Raw genomic sequence first — 21,149 nt, forward strand, 5'->3', positions numbered from 1 at the left:
GGTCACGGCGGCGTTTGTGGTGACGTGGTTTTCTGCTCTCACCCGGAAAGGCCGGCGTTCGCGGCGGGCGCGCGGAGCCGGCGTCTCCTCGGCGCGCTCTGGCCTGTCTCCGGCTCGTCCCGTTGGCCCCGGGGAGCCGCTCGCTGTCTCCGGAGCGGCGGGGAGGATGGTGCGGGGCAGCCCGGGACCCGCCGCGCGCCGCCGCGAGTGACCGGAGCCAGGCCGCGGGCGTCCGCGGAGCCGCCGCTGTGTGGGGCGGTGAGTAGGGGACACGGTCGGGGTCGGCATAGCGGGCGCGGGGGCCCGGACCCCGGGCGGTCGGTGCGCGGCGGTGCGCGGGCTCCTCCGCCCGCTTCAGCTCCGCTCGTCTCCCCGGCCCGCTCCATCCTCCCGAGGCCTGAGGCCTGCAGAGTCCCGGCTCCCGGAGCCAAGGCTTGTGATCGTCTGGATACGGCCGAGTGGACGTGCTTTGCAATTTTTAGGAAAGAAAAAAAAAGATTCGGTTTTGGAAAATTTAGAAACGTTGCGTTTGTGTCTGTTTGTGCACGTGAGTGTAAGTACCTTCAGAATCCAGAAGAGGGCGTTGTGTTCCTAGAACTGGAGGTAGAGGCCATTGTTAGCTGCTTGATGATGTGGGTGTTGAGAACCTGACTCCGGCCCCCTGGGGTAGCAGGTCTTCTTAACCCTCGCGACCATCTCTCCACTCTCCATTTGTGTGTGTGTGTGTGTGTGTGTGTGTGTGTGTGTGTGAGAGAGAGAGAGAGAGAGAGATCAGTTTTATAGTTTTTTTTGACTTTGGTTGTTGGTGACATTCTCTAGCTGGAGAGAAGGTGGGAGGGAGCCACCCATCCCCACAAGCCCAACACAAAGCAGTGAAATTCTGTGCGCCGTCATCTTAGATATCTTCCAGATAGGTTGGCTTGGAATTCCCTACGCAGCCAAGGCTCACCTTCAACTACTGATCTTCCTGGCTTAGATTCGCTCGTTCTGAGATACAGGTGTGTGCCACCCTGCCACGCTTGACAGGGTGATAACGGTATTGTTTTTGGTTTTAATCTTCGGAGTACTGGAGATGGGGGTGGGTGTCATGAAACCCCGGACAGCTCAGGCTCACTGATGCTGACCTTAGATTCCTGATTTTCTTGTCTCAGATGCCCTAGTTCTGGGATAGTAGGTGTGTGCCACCACGTCAGTTAAGCCTGGCTTTAAAAAAAAAAAAGTGTTTTCTTTGCTGTTGAGACAGTCTCACTGTGTAGTCCAGGCTAGCCCCTAACTCTCAGTATGGCTTGGTTGTGATCCTCCTGTCTCAGCCTCATAGTTGGGGTGATAGGTATGTGCCACCAGGCCCTGTGCAGAAACCCAGTAGTGGTAGCCTGCGTGGCAAGGCTAGGGAATGAGGTCAGTTCTTATCTGCCGTCATAGTTTGACACAGCAAACCAAGGGATGATGTTCATGATTTTCACATAACTAAGGCATTCAGCTCCAAGTCTCTGGATCCAGGTGTGGGTTTAACATTCAGGAAATTAAACTGAAGGCACATCACCGCTCTGGAGCTGTGATTTTTCCCAGGCCGACGCTGGTTCCATCTTTGCTTTTGTGCAGACATGTTCAGGAGAGCATCGACTTACTACTTCATGCTTCTTCCGTCTGGTCGTTAGTGCTCCCCTTCTCTTGAACACACAGCTGAGGAGACATGGTCCTGAAGAGGGAGCAGTAGAGCATAGTGTAGGGATGGTGGACCTACAGGGTGGTTTTTGATGGTGTGGAAAATCTGTAGAATCCCAATTATGGCCCAGGCCTATGGCACATGCCTGTAATCTTAGACACTTGTGAACTGCCACTGGGGTGCTGGGATCCTGACCCGGGGGAAGAGCAGCTGAGCCTTCTTTCTAGCACCACAAAACTTGTTCTTGTTTATTTATTTTTTTGATTTTTGAGACAGGGTTTCTTCTCTATGTAACCTGACTGTCCTGGAACTTGCTCTGTAAACCAGGCTGGCCTCAAACTTACAGAGATTCACCTGCCTCTGCCTCCCGAGTGCTGGGATTAAAGGTGCGCGCGCGCACGCGCGCACACACACACACACACACACACACCCGGCCCAATTGTGTGTTTATTCAAGTTATTGTTCATAATGGTGTAGTAGGTGTGTTCATAGCAGTGAAGCCCTCATACACACACACACACACACACACACACACACACACACACACCCGGCCCAATTGTGTGTTTATTCAAGTTATTGTTCATAATGGTGTAGTAGGTGTGTTCATAGCAGTGAAGCCCTCATACTGGCCTGGTATTGTGTGATAACACAGTGGGTCAAGTGAGAATCAGTCTCTGCCACTTATATGCCCGCATGCCTCCTTGTAAATTACCTAATCTATTTTGACTGGGTTCCTCTTCTGTAAGATAGGGATACTGCCTAGTGGTGGTGGTGTACGCCTTTAATCCCAACACTCAGGAGGCAGAGGTAGGCGAATCTCTGTGAGTTTGAGGTCAGCCTGGTCTACAGAGCAAGTTCCAGGACAGGCTCCAAAGCTGCACAAAAAACCCCGTCTTGAAACCTCCTCCCCCAACCCCAACAGACAAAAAGAAAGATAGGGATATTAATCCTCACCTAGCAGTGTTGGTAGGATTAGAATACCCATCCAGTGTATACTAAGCAGTTACATGCTCAGCTCATTGGCATGTAGTAAGTAGTTATTTTCTCCTTACCCTGTTGTAATCTGGTTTTGCCTCTATTACTTTTGAGAGTTTCTTACATTGTGTTACTGACATCTTTAATTTTCATTTCTCTTCATTTTTGGTCACATTACTTAGTTTGTATTTGCGTATGTGCATGCCATGGTGTGCATACGGAGGTGAAAGGGCAACTCTGTGGGGTTAGTTCTCCCTTCCCACATTCATGTAGGCTCCAGGGGTCAAACTCAGCCACTACACTTGCAAGGCAACACCTTTATCCGCTGAGTGGTCTTAGCAGGCTGTTTTTAATTTAATATTTTACTATTTTAAACACTCTTAGGCAAGCAGTTAGACTTTTTTTTTTTTTTTTTCATCCATGGTTAAGATTTTGGAACTAAGCCGGGCAGTGGTGGCGCACGCCTTTAATCCCAGCACTCGGGAGGCAGAGGCAGGCGGATCTCTGTGAGTTCGAGACCAGCCTGGTCTACAAGAGCTAGTTCCAGGACAGGCTCCAAAGCCACAGAGAAACCCTGTCTCGAAAAACCAAAAAAAAAAAAAAAAAAAAAAAAAGATTTTGGAACTAGAGTTGCAGACACAGAAGTGTGCTACAGTTCATTCTGGTGAGTGCCACACAGCTGTCCCCTGTCCTTTCAGGTGACGTCCCCACAGTTAGTTGCCTTTTGCTCCAACTGTCCGTAGTTTGGCCTGCCTCTGCCTCCTGAGTGCTAGGATTAAAGTGTGTGCCACGGTGCCTGACTCAGAAACCTTGCATTTCTTTGCTGAAGAATACATTAATTAGAGCCTTTAATTTCCTATTTGAAAATGTTTGTAAAAAAAAAAAAAAAATAAAAAAAAAAAAAAAGAAAATGTTTGTGAATGGTAGAAAGGAGTTTGAGTTCTAGATACTTGGCTGACTCAAATGGTTTTCTGGCTAAAGTCAATCAAATTCCTAAGAAGTAGAAGTGCGTCTTATTCCTGTTAGCACAGGCCTGTAACCAAGTACTTGGGAAACAGAGGCAGGTGGATTTTTGTGACTCTGGAGCCTGCCTGATATGTATAGCAAGTTTCAGGCCATCCAGGCTACACAGGAAGACCTTATTTCAATAATAACAATAGTAATAGTAATAATAAAATAAAAATATAATCATGTAGAATGGTAAGCTTTTTTAAAATCTCATTTATGAATACATAGAAAAACTGAAAGCAGAGTAGTTTTTAAAAATCCAGATCTGGGACTACGGTATAGCTGTGACCTGGCATGTGTTTAGCTGTTGTAAGGCTGTGTTCATCCCCAAACACCAAAACAAAGCTCTTCAGTCTTCAGTCATACCAAAATTATTCAAACAGTGAAATCAGCATGATAAAGATTAATCAGATTATTTATGTCAACAGATTAAAAGGCAAAAACTGATGGTTTGGACATTGCACACGTGGTTTCCATTGAAATGTAGTATTTGACTGAAATCAGTAGATACATACAAGCAAGAGATCTTGGGTTAAATACCTAATGGGTTAAATACCTAGAACCAAGAGGGGAGAAAGAAAGAAAGCCAGGCATGGTAGCGTATGTCTGTAATCCCAGCACTTGGGAGGTAGAGGCAGGAAGCTCAGGGTTCAAGGCCAGTTTGGAAGACAGGAGACCCTGTCTCAGCCCTTTCCCCATAAAAAAGAAATAACATAGTGAAAATCTTTTTGTAAACTTATGAGTAAGACTTCCTTACCCTAGAGAAGTCTTCGTTGTAGTTATGGCTCCTGTTGCTGTGATAAAACACCATCATGAAAGGCAACTTGGGGATGAGAGTTTATTTATTCCTCTCAGGGCACACTCCATCACTTGGGGAAGTCAGGGCAGGAACCTGGAAGCAGGAGCTGATGCAGAGGCCATGGAGGAGTGCTACGTATTGGATTACTCTTCATAGCTTGATCTACCTGCTTTCTTATAGAGCTCAGGACCACCAGCCCAGGGATGGTACCGCCCATAGTAAGCTGGATCCTCCCACATCAATTCTCAGTCAAGAAAATGCACCACAGGTTTGCCCTCTGGCCAGTCTAATGGGGGACATTTTCTCTGTCAGGGCTCCCTTTAAAGGACTTTAGCTTGTGGCAAGTTGACATAAAACTAGCCAGCACAGCTCCCATCAGAAGCCTATGTTGTGTTCCAGATTTAATAGTAATGATTTGAATCATTACAAAGCATTTTTGCTAAAGTTTAAGTGAGGCAAGAATTTTATTACAGCTACTGCTATTGCTATTTCATTTAAGTAAAAAAAAAGATAAAAGGATTTAGAAGGAAGAAATACTACTAATGCACTTGTTCTTCAACAGTGTAACTAACTCTATGACACCAAAGAGAGGTCCCAGACAGCTTAGTTAGAATTTAAAATATGTGAGCAAAGTGTCCAGAACATTGGAGGCCAGGGCTGTAGCTCAGTGGTAGAGCACTTGCTTACCTCTATAAGGCAGATCGCTGGGTAAAAGTCTAATAATACTGATGTACCGTGTAGGTAAGAGAGTGCCCTGTAGCCGAGCTTGGTTCTGTGTTGCCAAGGATAAACTTGAACTCATGATTCTTTTGCCTCTCTCAAGTGCTGGTCTTAAGGTGTGTGCCACCACACCTGTTTTTTGTAGTGCTGGTTTGGGGACCCGGGGCTTTGTGCATGCCAGGTGAGCACTCTACCAACTGAGCTAACAGCTCCACCCTCTCCTTTGACCTTTTTGGTTTTTGTTGACAGAGTTTTCTGTCCCATCTGGTCCCCCGCAGTCGTTAAGTCCCAAAGAAATCACACAGAGGTCTACATTAGTTGTAAACTGATTGGCCCATTAGCTCAGGCTTCTTATTAACTCTTATAACTTATATTAGCCAATTATTCTTGTTTATGTTAGCCACGTGACTCGGTACCTTATTCAGTGAGGCAGTCACATCTTGCTTCTTGTGTGGCTGGATCAGGACTGCAGACCAAGCTTTTCTCTTCCCAGAATTTTCCTGTTCTCATTGACCCGCCTCTACTTCCTGTCTAGTTGTCTGCCTATACTTCCTGCCTGGCTACTGACCAATCAGCGTTTATTTAAAATATAATTGACAGAATACAGACAATTGTCCCACACCAGTTTTTGTTTTTGTTTTTTTAAAGCACAGTGTCTCATATATTTCAGGCTGGCTTTGCTATTAGCTGTGGATACATTTTGACTCCTGATCCTCTACTTCCTGGGGCCATAGGTGTGCACCACCATGCCTGGCTCCTTCTAGTCTTCTGAATGGATTCACTGAGACTCAGACTCAGCCTTTGCCCCACAGTACTGTTACATGAAACTGGTGTGAGAGCTACAGCTCCCTGTGCAGGCAGGCCACCGCTCATGTGCTGTCTGTTCCAGGTCGCAGCTGATGAGAAGCATGTTCGGCATTAACCCCCTGGAGAACCTGAAGCTCTACATCAGCAGCCGGCCGCCCTTGGTGGTTTTCATGATCAGTGTCAGCGCCATGGCCATCGCCTTTCTCACCCTGGGCTATTTCTTCAAGATCAAGGAAATTAAGTCTCCAGAAATGGCCGAGGTACAGTAGACTCCTAATTTCCACTTGTGCTGGATGGACCTTGTATTAAGTGGGGGCAGCTCTTTTTTATGTTTGAGGTCTCACTCTAGTGAAGCGAAGGCCATTCTGCAACATACTATGTATTTGTTGGTCTAGAATTTGAAGTGGTCTTCCTCCCTCAGCTTTATGAATATTGGGATAATATTATGTGTTGTGTATTACCACACCTAGAGGGTTTTTTTTTGTTACTGTGTTTGTTTGTTTTGAGGCAGGGTCTCATGTAGCATATACTGACCTTAAACTCCAGATTCTCTTGCCTTTGCCTCTTAAATGCGTAGATCCATCCAGCAAAAGATAGGTATTTATACAGAATTTCCTGTCTTTTTCCTTGTGAATGTTTTGTTAGGGTATACTTAACATAGTTGGTTTTTTTTTTTTAAAGATTTATTTATTTATTTATACAGTATCCTGCCTGTAGGCCAGAAGAGGGCACCAGATCTCATTTATAGGTGGTTGTGAGCCACCATGTGGTTGCTGGGAATTGAACTCAGGACCTCTGGAAGAGTAGTCAGTGCTCTTAACCATTGAGCCATCTCTCCAGCCCCCAAATAGTTGTTTTAAATAGTACTTTCGGTTCATGTAGACTATTTCAATAGATGCATTTGGGAGAGTGTATTTATAAAACAAAAACCTGAGTCAAAAGAGGGCTGGAAATGGTGGCGTACTTCTATGATACAACAACAGGAGACTGAGGCAGAAGACATGTGAGGTTAGGGCTATCCTGGGCCATGTAGTAAAACCTTGTTTTAAAAGAAGAGAGAGAGAGTGCTTGAGCTAGGGAATCCACTTCTTCTGATAGTCATGTTACATTGTTTTGAAGTTGTGACTGGGACATTTAAGGACGCAGAGCCACCTTCTGGCTTTCTCGTTTGTACAGATGGTATTTTTATTAGATAAGGGGTCCTATTGACGAGGGCACCATCTAGAAGTGGTCAGAGGATGTAGAGAAGGAATGAGTGGAAGCAGTGTATAGTGAAACGTGTGTGGAGATGCTGTGCTGAACCCATAACCCCGGGTGGTGGTTGCACACGCCTTTAATCCCCACACTTGGGAAGCAGAGGCAGGCAGATCTTGTGAGTCTGAGTGCTGGGATTAAAGGCATGAGCCACCACCACACAGACATAAATACATAAATCTTAAACAAAAACAAAACAAAAAGCTTTTAAATGAGTTTGAATTAGTGATTTTAATGTTTCAACCACTTTTGTTCAAGATTCCCTTTTCTTTGTTTTTGTTTTGGATTTTATTTTTGTCTAGACAGGTTTTCTCTGTGTAGCCATGGCTGTCCTGGAACTCAGAGATCCACCTTTTTTTAAAAAATACTTATTTTAGTTTATGTGTATGAGTGTCAGCCTGCATGTAAATATGTGTATCATGTGCCCAAGGAGAACAAAGGGATATCAGATGCTCTGGCACAGGAGGTACACATTGTTGTGAGCCACCGTGTGGGTGCTGGGAACCGAACTTGGTTCCTCTGTAAGAGCAGCCAGTGTTCTTACCACCGAGTTCTCGACAGCTCTCACAACCTATTTTGTTTTTCCTTTATTTACTTTTTTTTATGTGTATGGATGTTTTGCCTACATTTATGTCTGTACCATGTGTGTGCAGTGCCAAGAGAGGGCATCAGGTCCCTTGGAACTAGAGTTAGAGTGAGTGCTAGCAGCCCTGTGGGGCTGGGAATCTGGCAGGGCCGTCTTATCCACAGAGCCATTTCTCCAGCCCATCGAGATCCTTTTTGAGTTTGATCTTGAGGCTAGTTGGTTTTCTTTTCCCTATAATCTGCTGGATTCTCAGATAATGTGTAGAGTGTTCAGTTCAGGTTTCCAGGGCTAACATGATTGTATCACCCTGTTGTGCAGTGCAGGATGGTGGTGTATTATGACTTGGGACAGTCACTGTCAAGTCATTTTTTTTCCTCTTGTCCTGTGGTAGCAGTTAAGGATCATTGTTATTCCTGCATTGGAGATGCTGGGGGCCTCATATCTGTCTCTGTTTTACTTTGCCGAAGGATTGGAACACTTTTCTGCTGCGCTTTAATGATTTGGACTTGTGTGTATCAGAAAACGAGACACTGAAGCATCTCTCCAATGACACCACCACCCCTGAGAGCACCATGACCATTGGGCAGGCCAGATCATCCACTCAGCCGCCCCAGGCCCTGGAGGAGTCAGGCCCCATCAATATCTCAGTTGCCATTACCTTGACCCTGGACCCTCTCAAGCCCTTTGGAGGGTACTCTCGAAACGTCACACACCTGTACTCCACCATCCTTGGACATCAGATTGGACTCTCAGGTGTGTCAGCTTCTTCCCTTTCAGAGCTTTCAGGCAGCAGCTGAGATAGGCTCAGGGTTCTGTTTTGTTTGCGAGTGGTTCTCCTCTTGAGACTTGGGCTTACTGAAGTCCAGGAGTGGTCTCTGTGCGCCTCACTCAGGTGGGTTGTAAAGTATCATACACATATCTCTTGTTTGTTGAAACAAATTTGAAACAGGGTTTGTCTTTGTAGTCCTGGCTGGCCTGGAACTTACTCTGTAGACCAGGCTGGCCTCAAACATAGAGATTTGCCTACCTCTGCCTTTGAGTACTGAGCTTAAAGGTATGCACCACCATCACCTGGCCATACACAATCAGAGGAGCTGGAGAGATGGCTAAGTGGTCAGGAGCACTGGCTGTTCTTCTAGAGGACCTGGGTTTAATTCCTAGCTCCCACATGGTAGCTCACAACTGTCTGTAACTCCACTTCCAGGGGATCTAATACCTTCACACCACTGCACATAAATTTAAAATAAACAAAAGCTTCTCAGAGTCAGCACTGATGGGTCCAGAGGCATAGCTCAGTCTTAGAGCACTGGGCTTGTGTGTGAGGCCCTGGCTTCCTCTATAGCACTGGGAGAGGGAGTGGGGAGGAAAAGGAGAGAGAATTTCAAGGTGCAAGGTCTGTTTCTGACCTCAGTATAATTGACCTTTGACCAGCATAGGTTTTACTCGCACAGGTCCAGTTATACTTTAATTTTTTTTATTATTGAAAACTTTTGTGTGAAACTGGGCGGTGGTGGCGCACACCTTTAATCCCAGCACTCGAGAGGCAGAGGCAGGTGGATCTCCAGGACAGGCTCCGAAGCTACAGAGAAACCCTGTCTTGAAAAACCAAAAAAAAAAAGAAAAAAGAAAAAGAAAACTTTTGTGTGTATAAATGTTGTATGGATGTATGTACATCCATGTATGTTCCTGTTGTCTACAGATGGCTGAAGAGGGCATTAGATCCTCTGGAACTGGAGTTACAGAAGATTGTGAGCCTCTGCAAGAGCATCCAGTGCTCTTATCTGTGGAGCCATCTCTCCAGCTCTCTATTTGAAACCAAGAGACGTCTAAGCAAATGTGAAGATGCTGTATTAGGTCATGAAGGCCTTGGGCCAGGCGTGCTGGTGCACACTGATAGCCCAGCTGTGGAGAGTGAAGCAATAGAATTTGAGTTTCAGGCTCTGCCTCAGAAACAAAAAAGCCAGTGGCACATACCTTTAGTCTCAGCACTCAAAAGACAGGCAGGCGGAGCTATGCAAGTTTGAGGCCATCTAGTCTATAGCAAGTCCGGAACAACTGGGCTGTATACTGAGACCTTGTCTCAAAACAGAACAAAACAAAACAAAAAAACCCCTAGGGGATTAAAAGAAAAAGACATGGTGGCATTTGGTAGAAGCAGGAGGATCGTAAGTTCAAGGTTATCAGTATTGAGTTTGAGGCCAGTCTGTGCGACACATAAAAACACAAAAACATTGTAGAAGCTCAAAATGAACTATATTCTACAGTCTTTCTGTGATAGCTTTGTAGCCAGCTTCTGATTGCAGTAGGGTCATGAGTGTCCACTTCAAACATCTTAGTTTGCTAAGTCACCACTGTGCGCAGTTCATCCGTCCAGTCAGTGTCAGTGGCACACAGCAGTCAGTGGGTTTGCTGTTGTGTATTTCTCCTTGTTTATGATAATGAATATTTATGTGCTAATTGACTATCGATGTTATCAGTCAGCTTCAGGCAAAATTAGTAAAGTCTGGGGAGTCAGGAGTTCTGCTCAGTTTTTGAACTATGTGGGAGCCAGCACCTGAATACCATGTTGCTCAAGACACGTGTGTTTACAAACATCTATGAATAGGTGTGTTCTTCTGGGGTTTGTAATACATTGCCATTTTTATTTACTTTGTGTGTATGTACAGTGAACATGTAAGGTCTGAGGTCGTCCCCGTAGTTGGTTTTCTGTACGTAGCTTCCTAGGATTATTCTTCCGTCACCTTAGGAATTCTTTGCTCTTGGCCCACTGCACTGTCATGCTGGTTATTTTAATATTGCTTGTGATGCTGAAATTTGAACCAAGGCTTCGTGGATGTGAAAAAAGTGCTCTTTTAGGCCCTTTCTTAACTTAAAATTTCCAATTAATTAATTAAGCCTGGTGGTGGTGGTGTTGCACACTTTTAATCCCAGCCCTCAGGAGGCAGAGGCAGGTAGATGGATCTCTCTGTGTTTGAGACCAGCCTGGACTACAGAGTGAGTTCCAGGATAGCCAGGGCGGTTACACAGAGAAACCCTGTCTTTGAGGAAAAAAAATAAATTACGTGTGTGGATGTATTGCCCGGTATCATGGAGGCCAGGGAAACAGGATTCCCTTGGGACTGGTGTCACAGACAGTTGTGTGCTGCCATGAGTTCTGTAAATTTAGTCTAAGGTACTCTTAACCACCGAGCATCTCTCCTGCCCCAGGTCTGCACAGTTTTAAATGCCCACCATTTATTTAGCAATGTGCTAACTTTCAGGAAGAACTAGAAAAAAACCTCAGACCCTTGGAATTTGGGAATCATACAAGAGGCAAAAATAACAGGAATTGGGTTGTTAAGGGCTTGTCTAGCATGTCTGAGTTCCTGGGTTCAGTTGCCAGTACTGTAAAAGATAAACCAAACAGCAGCCAAAGTCTATATACTGCCTAGTTTTGTTGTTTTTTTTTTTTTTTTTTTTCTTGAGACAAGGTTTCTCTGTAGCTTTTGTGCCTGTCCTGGAACTAGCTCTTGTAGACCAGGCTGGTCTCAAACTCACAGAGATCCGCCTGCCTCTGCCTCCCGAGTGCTGGGATTAAAGGCATGTGCCACCACCACCCGGCTATATACTGCCTAATTTATGTCAGCTTGTTATAAGCTAGAGTCATCTGGGAAGAGGAAACCTCAATTGAGAAAATGTTCCCACTAGATTGATCTGTGGGTAAGCCTGTGGGTTAATTTTAATTGATGATTTATGTGTGAGGGCATCCTGGACTAGCACACCTGGGTCCTATTAAGAAAGCAGGCTGAATAAGCCAAGAGGAGCAAGCCAGTAGTCAGTTCTACTCTATGGTCTCTGCATCAGCTCCTACCTCCAGGTTCCTGCCCTGTTTGAGGTCCTGCCCTGACTTTGCTATGCAATGGAGTGCAACCTGAAAGATATAAACAAACAAACCCTTTCCTTCCCAAATTGCTTTTGTTCATAGTCTTATCACAGCAATAGAAGGCTAACTAAGACAGTTCACTATGAATTAACACTTAAAAGGTGCTTAAAATAATTGCTGGCACACAGGAAATGCTATCTAGGGATTTGTTAAATGTATGTTACTTTCCTATTCCTGTGATGAAATACCATGATCAGAGCAACTTATAAAGGAAAGCTTAATTGGGCTTAAGGTTCTAGAGGTTTGACTTTATGATGACTTTATGATGGTAGAACAGGTAGGACTGCAGGGACTGGAGCAGCAACTGAGAGCTCACATCGTGATCCACAAGCAGGGGGCAGAGAGCACACTGGGAAAGAGGAGGCTTTTAAGCTTTAAATCCTATTCCTGTGCCTCATAATCCTTCCCAAATACTCATACCAAATATGGACCAGTGTTCAACATTTGAGCCTATGGGGAAGCTGGAAGACGCTGGAAAGGCTTTGTTCATCCTAAGGGCAGGCTGGGCCTTGGAAGGAAAACCTTTGGTCCCTTGTAATGTCCACAAGCTGCTGGTGAGGTCTTGCCTGTTGCCTTTGGCTATTAAGAGTGGAAAGTTGATGCCATGATAGTAAGGGTATAAACCACGCCTGTTTGTTCCAGGAACATACCCTTTCCTCCTTATGACCTTAGAACATCTTGATTCAGTGCAGACTTCACTTTCTGGTCCCAAGGCCTTCCCTAAGTCTATTAGACCCTCTGCTTCTGCGCTCTCTCTCTCTCTCTCTCTCTCTCTCTCTCTCTCTCTCTCTCTCTCTCTCTCTCTCTCTCTCTCTCTTTCTCTCTCTCTGTGCATGTGTGTACATGTACAGCAATGCTTGGGTCACATTCATGGCATGGTAGGTTTTGAATGAAGTACTACATTAGTACAGAAAATTACTGCACTCAGGTTGTTCAACTCTGTTCCTGCCTGGGCTCTGGAATGGCTCTGTCGTGACTGAAACACACAGTAGCCTTTATGAGCTGTACTAGTCAATCAGGTCTCTGTTCAGATCAGGACTGTGGCTTCCAGAAATCCCATAGGGCAGGTATGCAGGCCAATGGGTGACTGTTGAGTTTGACTTTAGACGCATTGGGGTACCAGAGAACAGTCTGAATTTCTGCTCGTGCCCACCAATAAGCCACTAATTCTTCTGCAGGCAGGGAAGCACACGAAGAGATCAACATCACCTTCACCCTGCCTGCTGCCTGGAACGCTGATGACTGTGCCCTCCATGGCCACTGTGAGCAGGTGGTGTTCACAGCCTGCATGACCCTCACAGCTGCCTCTGGAGTCTTCCCTGTCACTGTGTAAGTGGAGACCAGGAGGACAACCTGCAGGAGTCAGTTCTCTCCTGCTGTATGGGCTCCAGGGATTGACCTCAAGTTGTTAGACTTGTTGGCAAGCACCTTTACCTTTTGAGCCATCATGTTGGCTTCCAGGGCTGTTAAGTTTAATTTGAAATCCTAACTTCTACATATACAGATGTGCTGGCCTGGGGTTGTTTGCTTAGCATTCATGAAGTCCTGGGATCCATTTCTCACACAGAATAAATGGGCATGGTGGAGTACACCCATAGTCCCAGCACTGGAAGGGTTGGGTGGGAGGATCAGAAGGTCAAGGCATCTTCTCCACGGTGAGGTCAGGACTATCCTGGGGTACATGAGCTCCTCTCTCAATAAAACAAAAAGAAGCCCCGTGCCAGAGCTAGTGATTCAGTGAGGCAGTAAACATGATGCTGCGGCCGCTCTCCAGCTGCCTTTCCTACTGAGAGTCGTACTGTAAAGGAAGGAGCCAGGCCCCTCCAGAGTGACCTGGGATTAAAGCTGCCTAAAGGGAAAGGTTCTGTTCATCTGTGACTCAGAAATTAATTTTTGTTTTAGTTTTTTTTTTCTTAAAGATTTATTTATATAGTTTCTTCAGGCCAGAAGAGGGTATCAGATCTCACGTAGATGGTTGTGAGCCACCATGTGGTTGCTGGGAATTGAACTCAGGACCTCTGGAGGAGCAGCCAATGCTCTTAACTGAGACAGGGTTTCTCAGTAGCTTTTGAGTTTGTCCCGGAATTCACTCTGTAGACCAGACTGGCCCGGAACCCAGAGATCCACCTGTCTTTGCCTCTGGAGTGCTGGGATTAAAGGTGTGTGCCACCATCACCTGGCAAGAAACTGATCTTCTTGTCTCAGTCTATGGAATTCTGGGATTATTGGTGTGCAACTCTATGCTTGGTTCCTTTTGTGTTTATTCAAAAAACAAAACATTTGGATGTATTGATGCACACCTGCAATTCAAGCATTCGTAGGCCAGCCTCTGCTTATATTGATATCCTGTCTCAAAATATGAATAACAACAGACCATCAAAACAAAATGGCACTCACCCCAGAGAGCTATGGTAATTGTTGAAAACGTCTTATTTCTCCTTTCGTTATGTTGCTCTGTTCAGTGTTGCCAGGCGCTGGGTGTAGAGGGAGCTCAAGTAAAGTTTCAAGTCACTGAGCTGGCTTCTTTCTCTCCCCTGCAGTCAGCCACCTCACTGTGTCCCCGACACATACAGCAATGCCACACTCTGGTACAAGATCTTCACAACTGCCAGGGATGCCAACACAAAATATGCTCAAGACTACAATCCTTTCTGGTGTTATAAGGGCGCCATCGGAAAAGTCTACCATGCTTTAAATCCCAAACTCACCGTGATTGTTCCAGATGTAAGTGAAACAAGTTCTGTTTGTGTGACTGTGACTCTGTGTGTGTGTGTGTGTTTGTTTGAGGGGGGGGGGGAAACGTGTGCACATGCATCCTGGAACTATGAGTGTATGAATGTTTACATCTTGGGTTGCTCAGTCCTGGCCAGTTAAGGTTTCTACCTGGTTTGGTAGACTAGACAGTAGAGCTGTGAAAATCATGGTACCTTTGTGGTTAAGAAAAGCCTTGATCCTTAGTTTTGTGTGTTTTTCAGCAGGATATGTTGAGGTCTGTTGCATTTGTAACCCGTTGCGGTCACTATTCCTGTGTGGTCTTACATGCAGAGTATCTGCCAGTAGGATGCAAAAAGGAGGAGGCAGTTTATAGGAAGAGGCAATCTTTGTTTTGTCTTAGACAGTGTACACTATGTAGCTCAGGCAGGCCTCGAAATTGTGATCCTCTTGAGTGCTTCAGCCTCTTGCATGCTAGGACTACAAGCCTTGCCACTATGCCTGGTCCAGGATGTGTATATGACTTGATAGTGGGGCCTGCATAGAATTTAACTTCGGAGGAAAGAGGAAGCAGTTAATTCTGCTGTCAGCAGTTACAGTCTGCCACACCAGTGATTTGTACCCTTGCTTTCCTTCCTGAGTATGCTGCATGGATTTCTTATTTTTCCCTATCCACTTACAGAAGTTGGTTGCCTGGAAGCTCAGGTGTGGGGTGGAGGGGAAGGCTGCATGATGAGCAGCTCAGATTCCAGAGCCTTCCTTGCCATATAGCATTCATCTGTCTCCTCCAGTAGGGAGGGCCCTCACTACCTGTGTCAGGCCACTGTAAAGCAGTCCCTTAAGACTGGGGCTAGGGAGATGGCTCAGCAGCTGGGAGCACTTGCTCTTGCGGGGGACCGGAGTTCACCCATATCAGGCAGTTCACAACACCTGTAACTCCAGCTCCAAAGGACCCCCATGTACTTTCCATAGGCCCCTATACACACATGGCACATACACACATAAGTAAAAACAAAATCCTAAGGGGAAAAAACCTGTTTTGTCTGGTATATATTCCTGAGATCTGGGCACTTGGGAAGCTGAAACAAGATGAGTTCCAGGCCACTGCGTGCTACATAGTGAGTTCTAGGTCAAGCTGTACTCAAGAATGAGGCTGTCTCTAAAATAAAGACTTACCTGCTCTCTGCTGTGAGGCTGTAAGCACGGGAGGTAGCTAGGGTTTCTCATGCACTCCTCCTCCTGTGGTTGCCTGTCAGTCTCAGAAATGAGGCCAGCCTGATCCTTTCGAGCCAGGGACTTAGTAAAAACAGAAGGAGAAGGGATGCTGTCTGGTGGGATGTGCCAGCTGTCCATCTGAGGATATGCACAAGGTGAGGATAGCAGACAAGCTGTTTTGTGGGATCACAAGGACCATGTCCAGAGAAGAGCAGCCCTCCCCATAGAAGATAGGCTGGTGGGGCTCTGGCAGTGTGGGGTGCAGAAGCCACAGTAGAAGAAGCAGTTGTTGCTCCTTAACCAAGGCTGCACAGAAGCTCCAAGTCTAACCAGTGAAACCTAGTTTGGTTTTGGAGAGAAATGGAGAGACTGCCTGTTCAAGCTTAAGAATTAATATTGGGGGGCTGGAGATGTAGCTCAGTGGTAGAGCATTTGTCTAGTGTGTGTGAGGCCTTGGGTTCAGTTCTGAACACTACAAAAGAAGTTGCAGCAAGCACAGAGGCTGATGTTTGAAAAGTTGTTATTAATGGACTGTGTGTGTCTGGTTTCTTTCCTTTTGTTCATTAGGACGACCGTTCATTAATAAACCTGCATCTCATGCACACCAGTTACTTTCTTTTCGTGATGGTGATAACGATGTTTTGCTACGCAGTTATCAAAGGCAGACCCAGCAAATTGCGTCAGAACAATCCTGAATTTTGTCCTGAGAAGGTGAGCAGTGGGTGGGTCTGTCTGGCTCCTGGTGACAGGCCTTTCACAAGAAAAAAAAAAGGGGGGTCCTGGCATCAGATAGCTGTTCTGAAATCTCTGTTGGAGAGTTCCTGGGTGCCTCTCTACCTCCAATCCTTCCTCCAGCATAGGAGTCATGCAGCAGAGTGCCTGTCAGGGGCGGTTACTAGGGATGTGGCTTGGTTAGTAGAATGCTGGCCTCACGTGCATGAAGCCATAGGTTTAGTCTTCAGCACCAAATAAACCAGATGTGGTGCATGCCTGCATTCCCGGGACTTGGGAGGTTGAGGCGGGAGGATCATGAGTTCAAAGTCATCCATAGTGAGTTTTTGGTCAGCTGAGGCTACATGAATCCTTGTCTCAAAAAACAAATACAAGGTGGTCCACACATCTTAAATTTCTCAGGAGGCAGAGCAAAGGCAAAGCAATCAGTGAATTTACAGCCAGCCTGGTCTACATAGAGTGTTCCAAGCCAGCAAGAGTTCTATAGTGAGACCCTGACATTAAAATGAATGAATAAATAAATAATAAATAAAAGGTTAACTTTCCCATCGTAGCACAAGTGGTTTTAAAGGTTGGCCACTGCTTACAAACTGAGGTTTTCTTTCTTGCCTCCTTGAGGTGAGATGGTCTCTTAATTCCCTTGCCAAAAGATAATACATGTTCAGTCAGCATGACCTTGTGGTATTGGGCTAGGTGCCAGCAGCTCCCTATTGACTTGTCTGCTTACTGTCTTCTAGGTGGCTTTGGCTGATGCCTAATCCTACAGCTCTCCATTTTCTGAGAGACTAAGAACCATGATCATTGCCTGCTGAACCGGCCAGGGCCTGGCCTGGCCACTCTGTGAATACACGATCTTGCAATGTTGGGTTATTCCAGCCAAAGACATTTCAAGTGCCTGTAACTGATTTGTACATATTTATAAACATTGATCTGGAAATTGGTCCTGTGATGCACGTGCTTTGCCCTGGATGCAGCCTGAACCCGTCACCCTCACTGGGGAAAGGAGGTCCTTCTGTGTAGTGCTGGGGCATGTGGGGGTCTTGCCCGAGCTGAGCAGGTCATGTTCCAGTGCCAGTGGGCTGATGTTTGCTGTGGATCTTGTTTCAGCCTGATGTGTTCAGTATTGGAAGTGGTTTGCACCTAAATGCAGTTAGGATACTGCATTTCAGAAGCCACCATTCCCTGCTGTGGCTCTTTCATGTCCGTGGCTTAATGATCATAATGACAGCAGCAATACCTTTGTTTTCTGTTTGCTTGCAAGGAAGCTTTTTTTTTTTTTTAAGAGAAAATAGTCACATTTTACTATTCCTCTGTTTAGGGGAGACGTGTTTGTTTATCCTAGGTAAAAGGTTATGCATCTAAAAGTCACTTACGTAGTGAAGATGAAAGTTTCATTTTGCACACCAGTGGCTAGGAATTTGAGTGCTCTGCTGTTGTCTGCTCCTGGCGGAGAAGTAGCTGTGTAGTAGAGGCACATGGGGCTGACTTTCACAGTGCAGGGCATAGCACTCAGAGAATGAAGGTTTGGTCTAACAGTCACAAACAGGAGGGCTTCCTTTCTTTTTTCTTTTCTTTTTTCTTTTTTTTTTTTTTTAAGAAAAGATGTGTTTTCTTTTTAAATTCTTTTTTGCACTCCTTTTTTGTACAGCACACATCTCCAGAAGGAAATGGCTGTTGTGAGCTGTGTAATGTGGAAATGGTGCTGGTGGAGAGGTCTGAAAGAAGGCGTGAGGTGCTGATGGCTGTTGACCGAGCAGCCCCGGAAGCATTTTTCATAGGAAATTTTGATCATGTGGTTTCTCTATCCCTTTGCCCGTTTCCATTTAAAAAGCCATCATCTCTTCCACTCCCAGTTTTGTTTGTATTTTTAGTTTTTCTATCAGTGCTTTGCCTTAACAGCTCCAATGCAGTGTTCCAGCCTTGCTGGGTGTGGGGATGCATGCATGTGTGCCCAGCACTTTGGAGGCTGAGGCAGAAGACTCTCGAGCTCACACCAGTCTGGGCTCCATACTGATCCTCTGTCTCTCAAAGCAGTCATTTTTCTTTCTGGAGATGTGTGTTGTACAAAAATGAATGCAAAAATTTTTTTTTAAAAAAGAAAACACATCTCCATTTCTAAAAAAAAATTGTCCATCAGCACTTTAGTTCTGTAACTGTAGGTCTGTAGTCTGTCTCAGTTGAGTTTACTTGATTGATTTTGAACCTTACTGGCCTAGAGATTTTTCCAGGCATTCTACATGGAAAACAATAGTTGTTTTTTGTTTCTAAATTGAAGATTGTTAATCACTGTAGTTATATGATACATTATTTTTGTTTCTTTAAACCAGTGGTGAGTTGCTTATAAGTTGGCTAATGTGTGAATTTAATTTAGTCTTCTCTTTAAGTGAGATCCTTGTCAGGCAGGATGAAGAAAAAGCCACGTGATTTGGCTGATACAGATCTGTCATCGGGACCATCAAGTTCCAAGTTAAGCTGCTGAATAATAAAACCCAGAGAAGTAGAGCAAGACAAATGAGAGGAGTCACTTCCACTGGTCTGCTCAGCTCAGCTGTGTTCCTCTTATTCACCCTTGTTAGTGACAGGCAGTGGCTGGGATCTGTTGGGGTGGGAGGGAGGAACACAAGGCCTGCAGAGAGGACGTGCCAAAGTGCTTGGAACGTCACCCATCCTGAGGCCAGATACATAACTCAGTATTCACCGTAGCTGGTGGACAGGTGGAAGATGGGTGGGGGAGGAGGGTGTGTGGCTGTGTTTAGGGGCCTGGAGACACATCTGCAGAACCTGTTACTGTGGGGCACTTCCACACAAGGCCTGGTTCTCAGCTGCTCCTTGCTAGTAAACCTCAGGATTGGAGTATCAGGCTGGGCCACTGGAGACTCCGACCCCAGCAGCGCCGGCTTATCCTCAGGTGTCCTAGACTGGGGCTGCAGTCAGAAGTCAGTGACTTCCTGTGAATGGTTGTTTCAGATCATATTGATCTCTTTCCTTTTGTCCTTTCACCATACAGTGTGACTTGAATCAGTTTTGATTCTATTTGTAAGTTCTCATCATTTGGAACCTGGTGTTTCTGTTGTGTTCTTGGCAGTGCATAGGAACCCAGCCTCCTGTGTTTTGACCCTCCTGCAGGCACTGTGGGACTCGAGGGCAGCAGATCCATCTCCCGTCCCTTGCTGCATGATGGTCATTAGCTGATCTGTGATGGCGTCCCTCCCTCATTGATTTTCTGTGTTTGAAGTATGTGCATATGTGCTTTACAGAATAAAGCATCTGGGTTTACTTGGTTTGTCTTCTTTCTTCCAGCCTGATAGCGATTTTGTAGGCAAGAACACTTACAGGGTTTTGTAGGCTGATTTTTGAAGTACCACGTGCCATGAGAATGAAGCTGGTATTTACTACTAAGGTGACCTCAACAAATCCATGAGTCTTTGTCCAAACAGTGTAAAACCTTGTACTGTATGAGACCAACAAGTGCTCACTGACCTGGCCCAAACTCGAAGACATTAGTAAGAGCCAGGGCTGTGGCTCAGTGGTAGAGCTCTTGCCTAGAACACACCAGTAAGGGGCTGAGGGCATGGCTAAGCAGTAGGTTTCTGGGTTCTGTTCTTAATACACAGGATGCACAATCATTGAACCAATATAGGTTCAACCAAGATACCCTGGCCAATTACCTAAATCCTTAGTGTGCCCTCAGCTAGCCAGGCAGTGGTGACACATGCCCTTAACCCCAGTACTTGGGAGGCAGAGGCAGGCAGATCTCTGAGTTTGAGGCCAGCCTGGTCTACAAGCGCCAGTTCTAGGACAGCTAGACTCTAGGATTATTACACAGAAAACCCTGTCTTCAAAACAAAAAACAGGCTACAGGCTGGAGACAGGGCTCGTGCTTCAGTTCTTAGAGGACCTGAGTTCAGTTTCTAGCACTCATGTAATTGTGACTCTGGCTCCAGGGATTATATGTCTCTTTTAGTCTGTGTGCACAATTTTTGGGGGGAGAAAAAAAAAACCCAGTTCACTGCTGTGCAGATAAGGTCTGATGCAAGCATGGGCATTAGGCTCTTGTCTTTCCCTCCACTTCCTCCTACCTTTTGTTGGAACCTCATGGTTAGAATGCTCTGTTCATCTCCATTGGGAGAGAATACATCGATGGGCATACCTTGGAGAGCAAACATGTCTCCCTTCTGTATTACAAGGAGATCCTTAGAACTGACTGAGTGGTGGTATTATGCGTTAGGTTCCCTCACACTCAGGAAAGAGACGACCACTATGCAGTGGGCAAGCTCACTGTGTGCATAGGGCAGCTGTGGTGATGTACACTTTGTGGTCTTAGTAATGCGGGTAGTGAGGCAGGAAGTATCAAGAGTTCAAGGTGAGGCTGGGCTATAGTCCCTGTCTTTTCAAAAAGAATTTATTTTGGAGACAGGTCTCACTATGTAGCCCTAGCTGACCTGAACTCTTATGTAGATCAGTGCTGGCATTAAAGCCATGTGCCACTGTGTGCCCCCCACCCCCGGTTACATTTATTTTAATTGTGTGTATGTATATGGGTTCGTGAGTGCCATGGTTCATGAACAGAGGAAGGTAAGAACTTGTAAAAGTCAGCTGCTTTCTTCTACTGTGTGGGTCCTGGGGATAGGTCATTAGACTTGGGGTAAGGGCCTTTAGTATCCATCTTGCTGGCCTGAGAATCTATCTAAACAAAACCCAGAAAGAGATAACCTCATTTACGATAGCTGGCCTTTTTCCCTCTAAAAACTAA

General features: G+C 45.7%; 1 protein-coding gene across 1 annotated transcript; it reads left to right on the forward strand.

The window, feature by feature from the left end:
* Positions 1–26: 26 nt before the first annotated feature.
* Tmem248 (transmembrane protein 248) lies at positions 27–19,672 on the forward strand. The gene is made up of 7 exons (XM_038346052.1): positions 27–258; positions 6,058–6,235; positions 8,283–8,568; positions 12,916–13,066; positions 14,278–14,461; positions 16,232–16,375; positions 17,134–19,672. Exons 2-7 carry the CDS (start codon positions 6,068–6,070, stop codon positions 17,152–17,154), a joined length of 954 nt encoding a protein of 317 aa, XP_038201980.1. The 5' UTR covers positions 27–258; positions 6,058–6,067; the 3' UTR covers positions 17,155–19,672.
* The last annotated feature ends 1,477 nt before the right edge of the window (positions 19,673–21,149 follow it).

The sequence above is a fragment of the Arvicola amphibius genome, chromosome 10 (assembly GCF_903992535.2).
Source record: "Arvicola amphibius chromosome 10, mArvAmp1.2, whole genome shotgun sequence".
In the NCBI taxonomy this organism is placed as follows: domain Eukaryota; kingdom Metazoa; phylum Chordata; class Mammalia; order Rodentia; family Cricetidae; genus Arvicola; species Arvicola amphibius.

Coding starts and splice junctions, on each gene's coding strand:
- Tmem248 (XM_038346052.1), top strand. CDS start 6,068: ATGAGAAGCATGTTCGGCATTAACCCCCTGGAGAACCTGAAGCTCTAC. Junction 8,569..12,915: donor ACATCAGATTGGACTCTCAG/GTGTGTCAGCTT, acceptor ATTCTTCTGCAG/GCAGGGAAGCACACGAAGAG. Junction 14,462..16,231: donor TCACCGTGATTGTTCCAGAT/GTAAGTGAAACA, acceptor TTTGTTCATTAG/GACGACCGTTCATTAATAAA.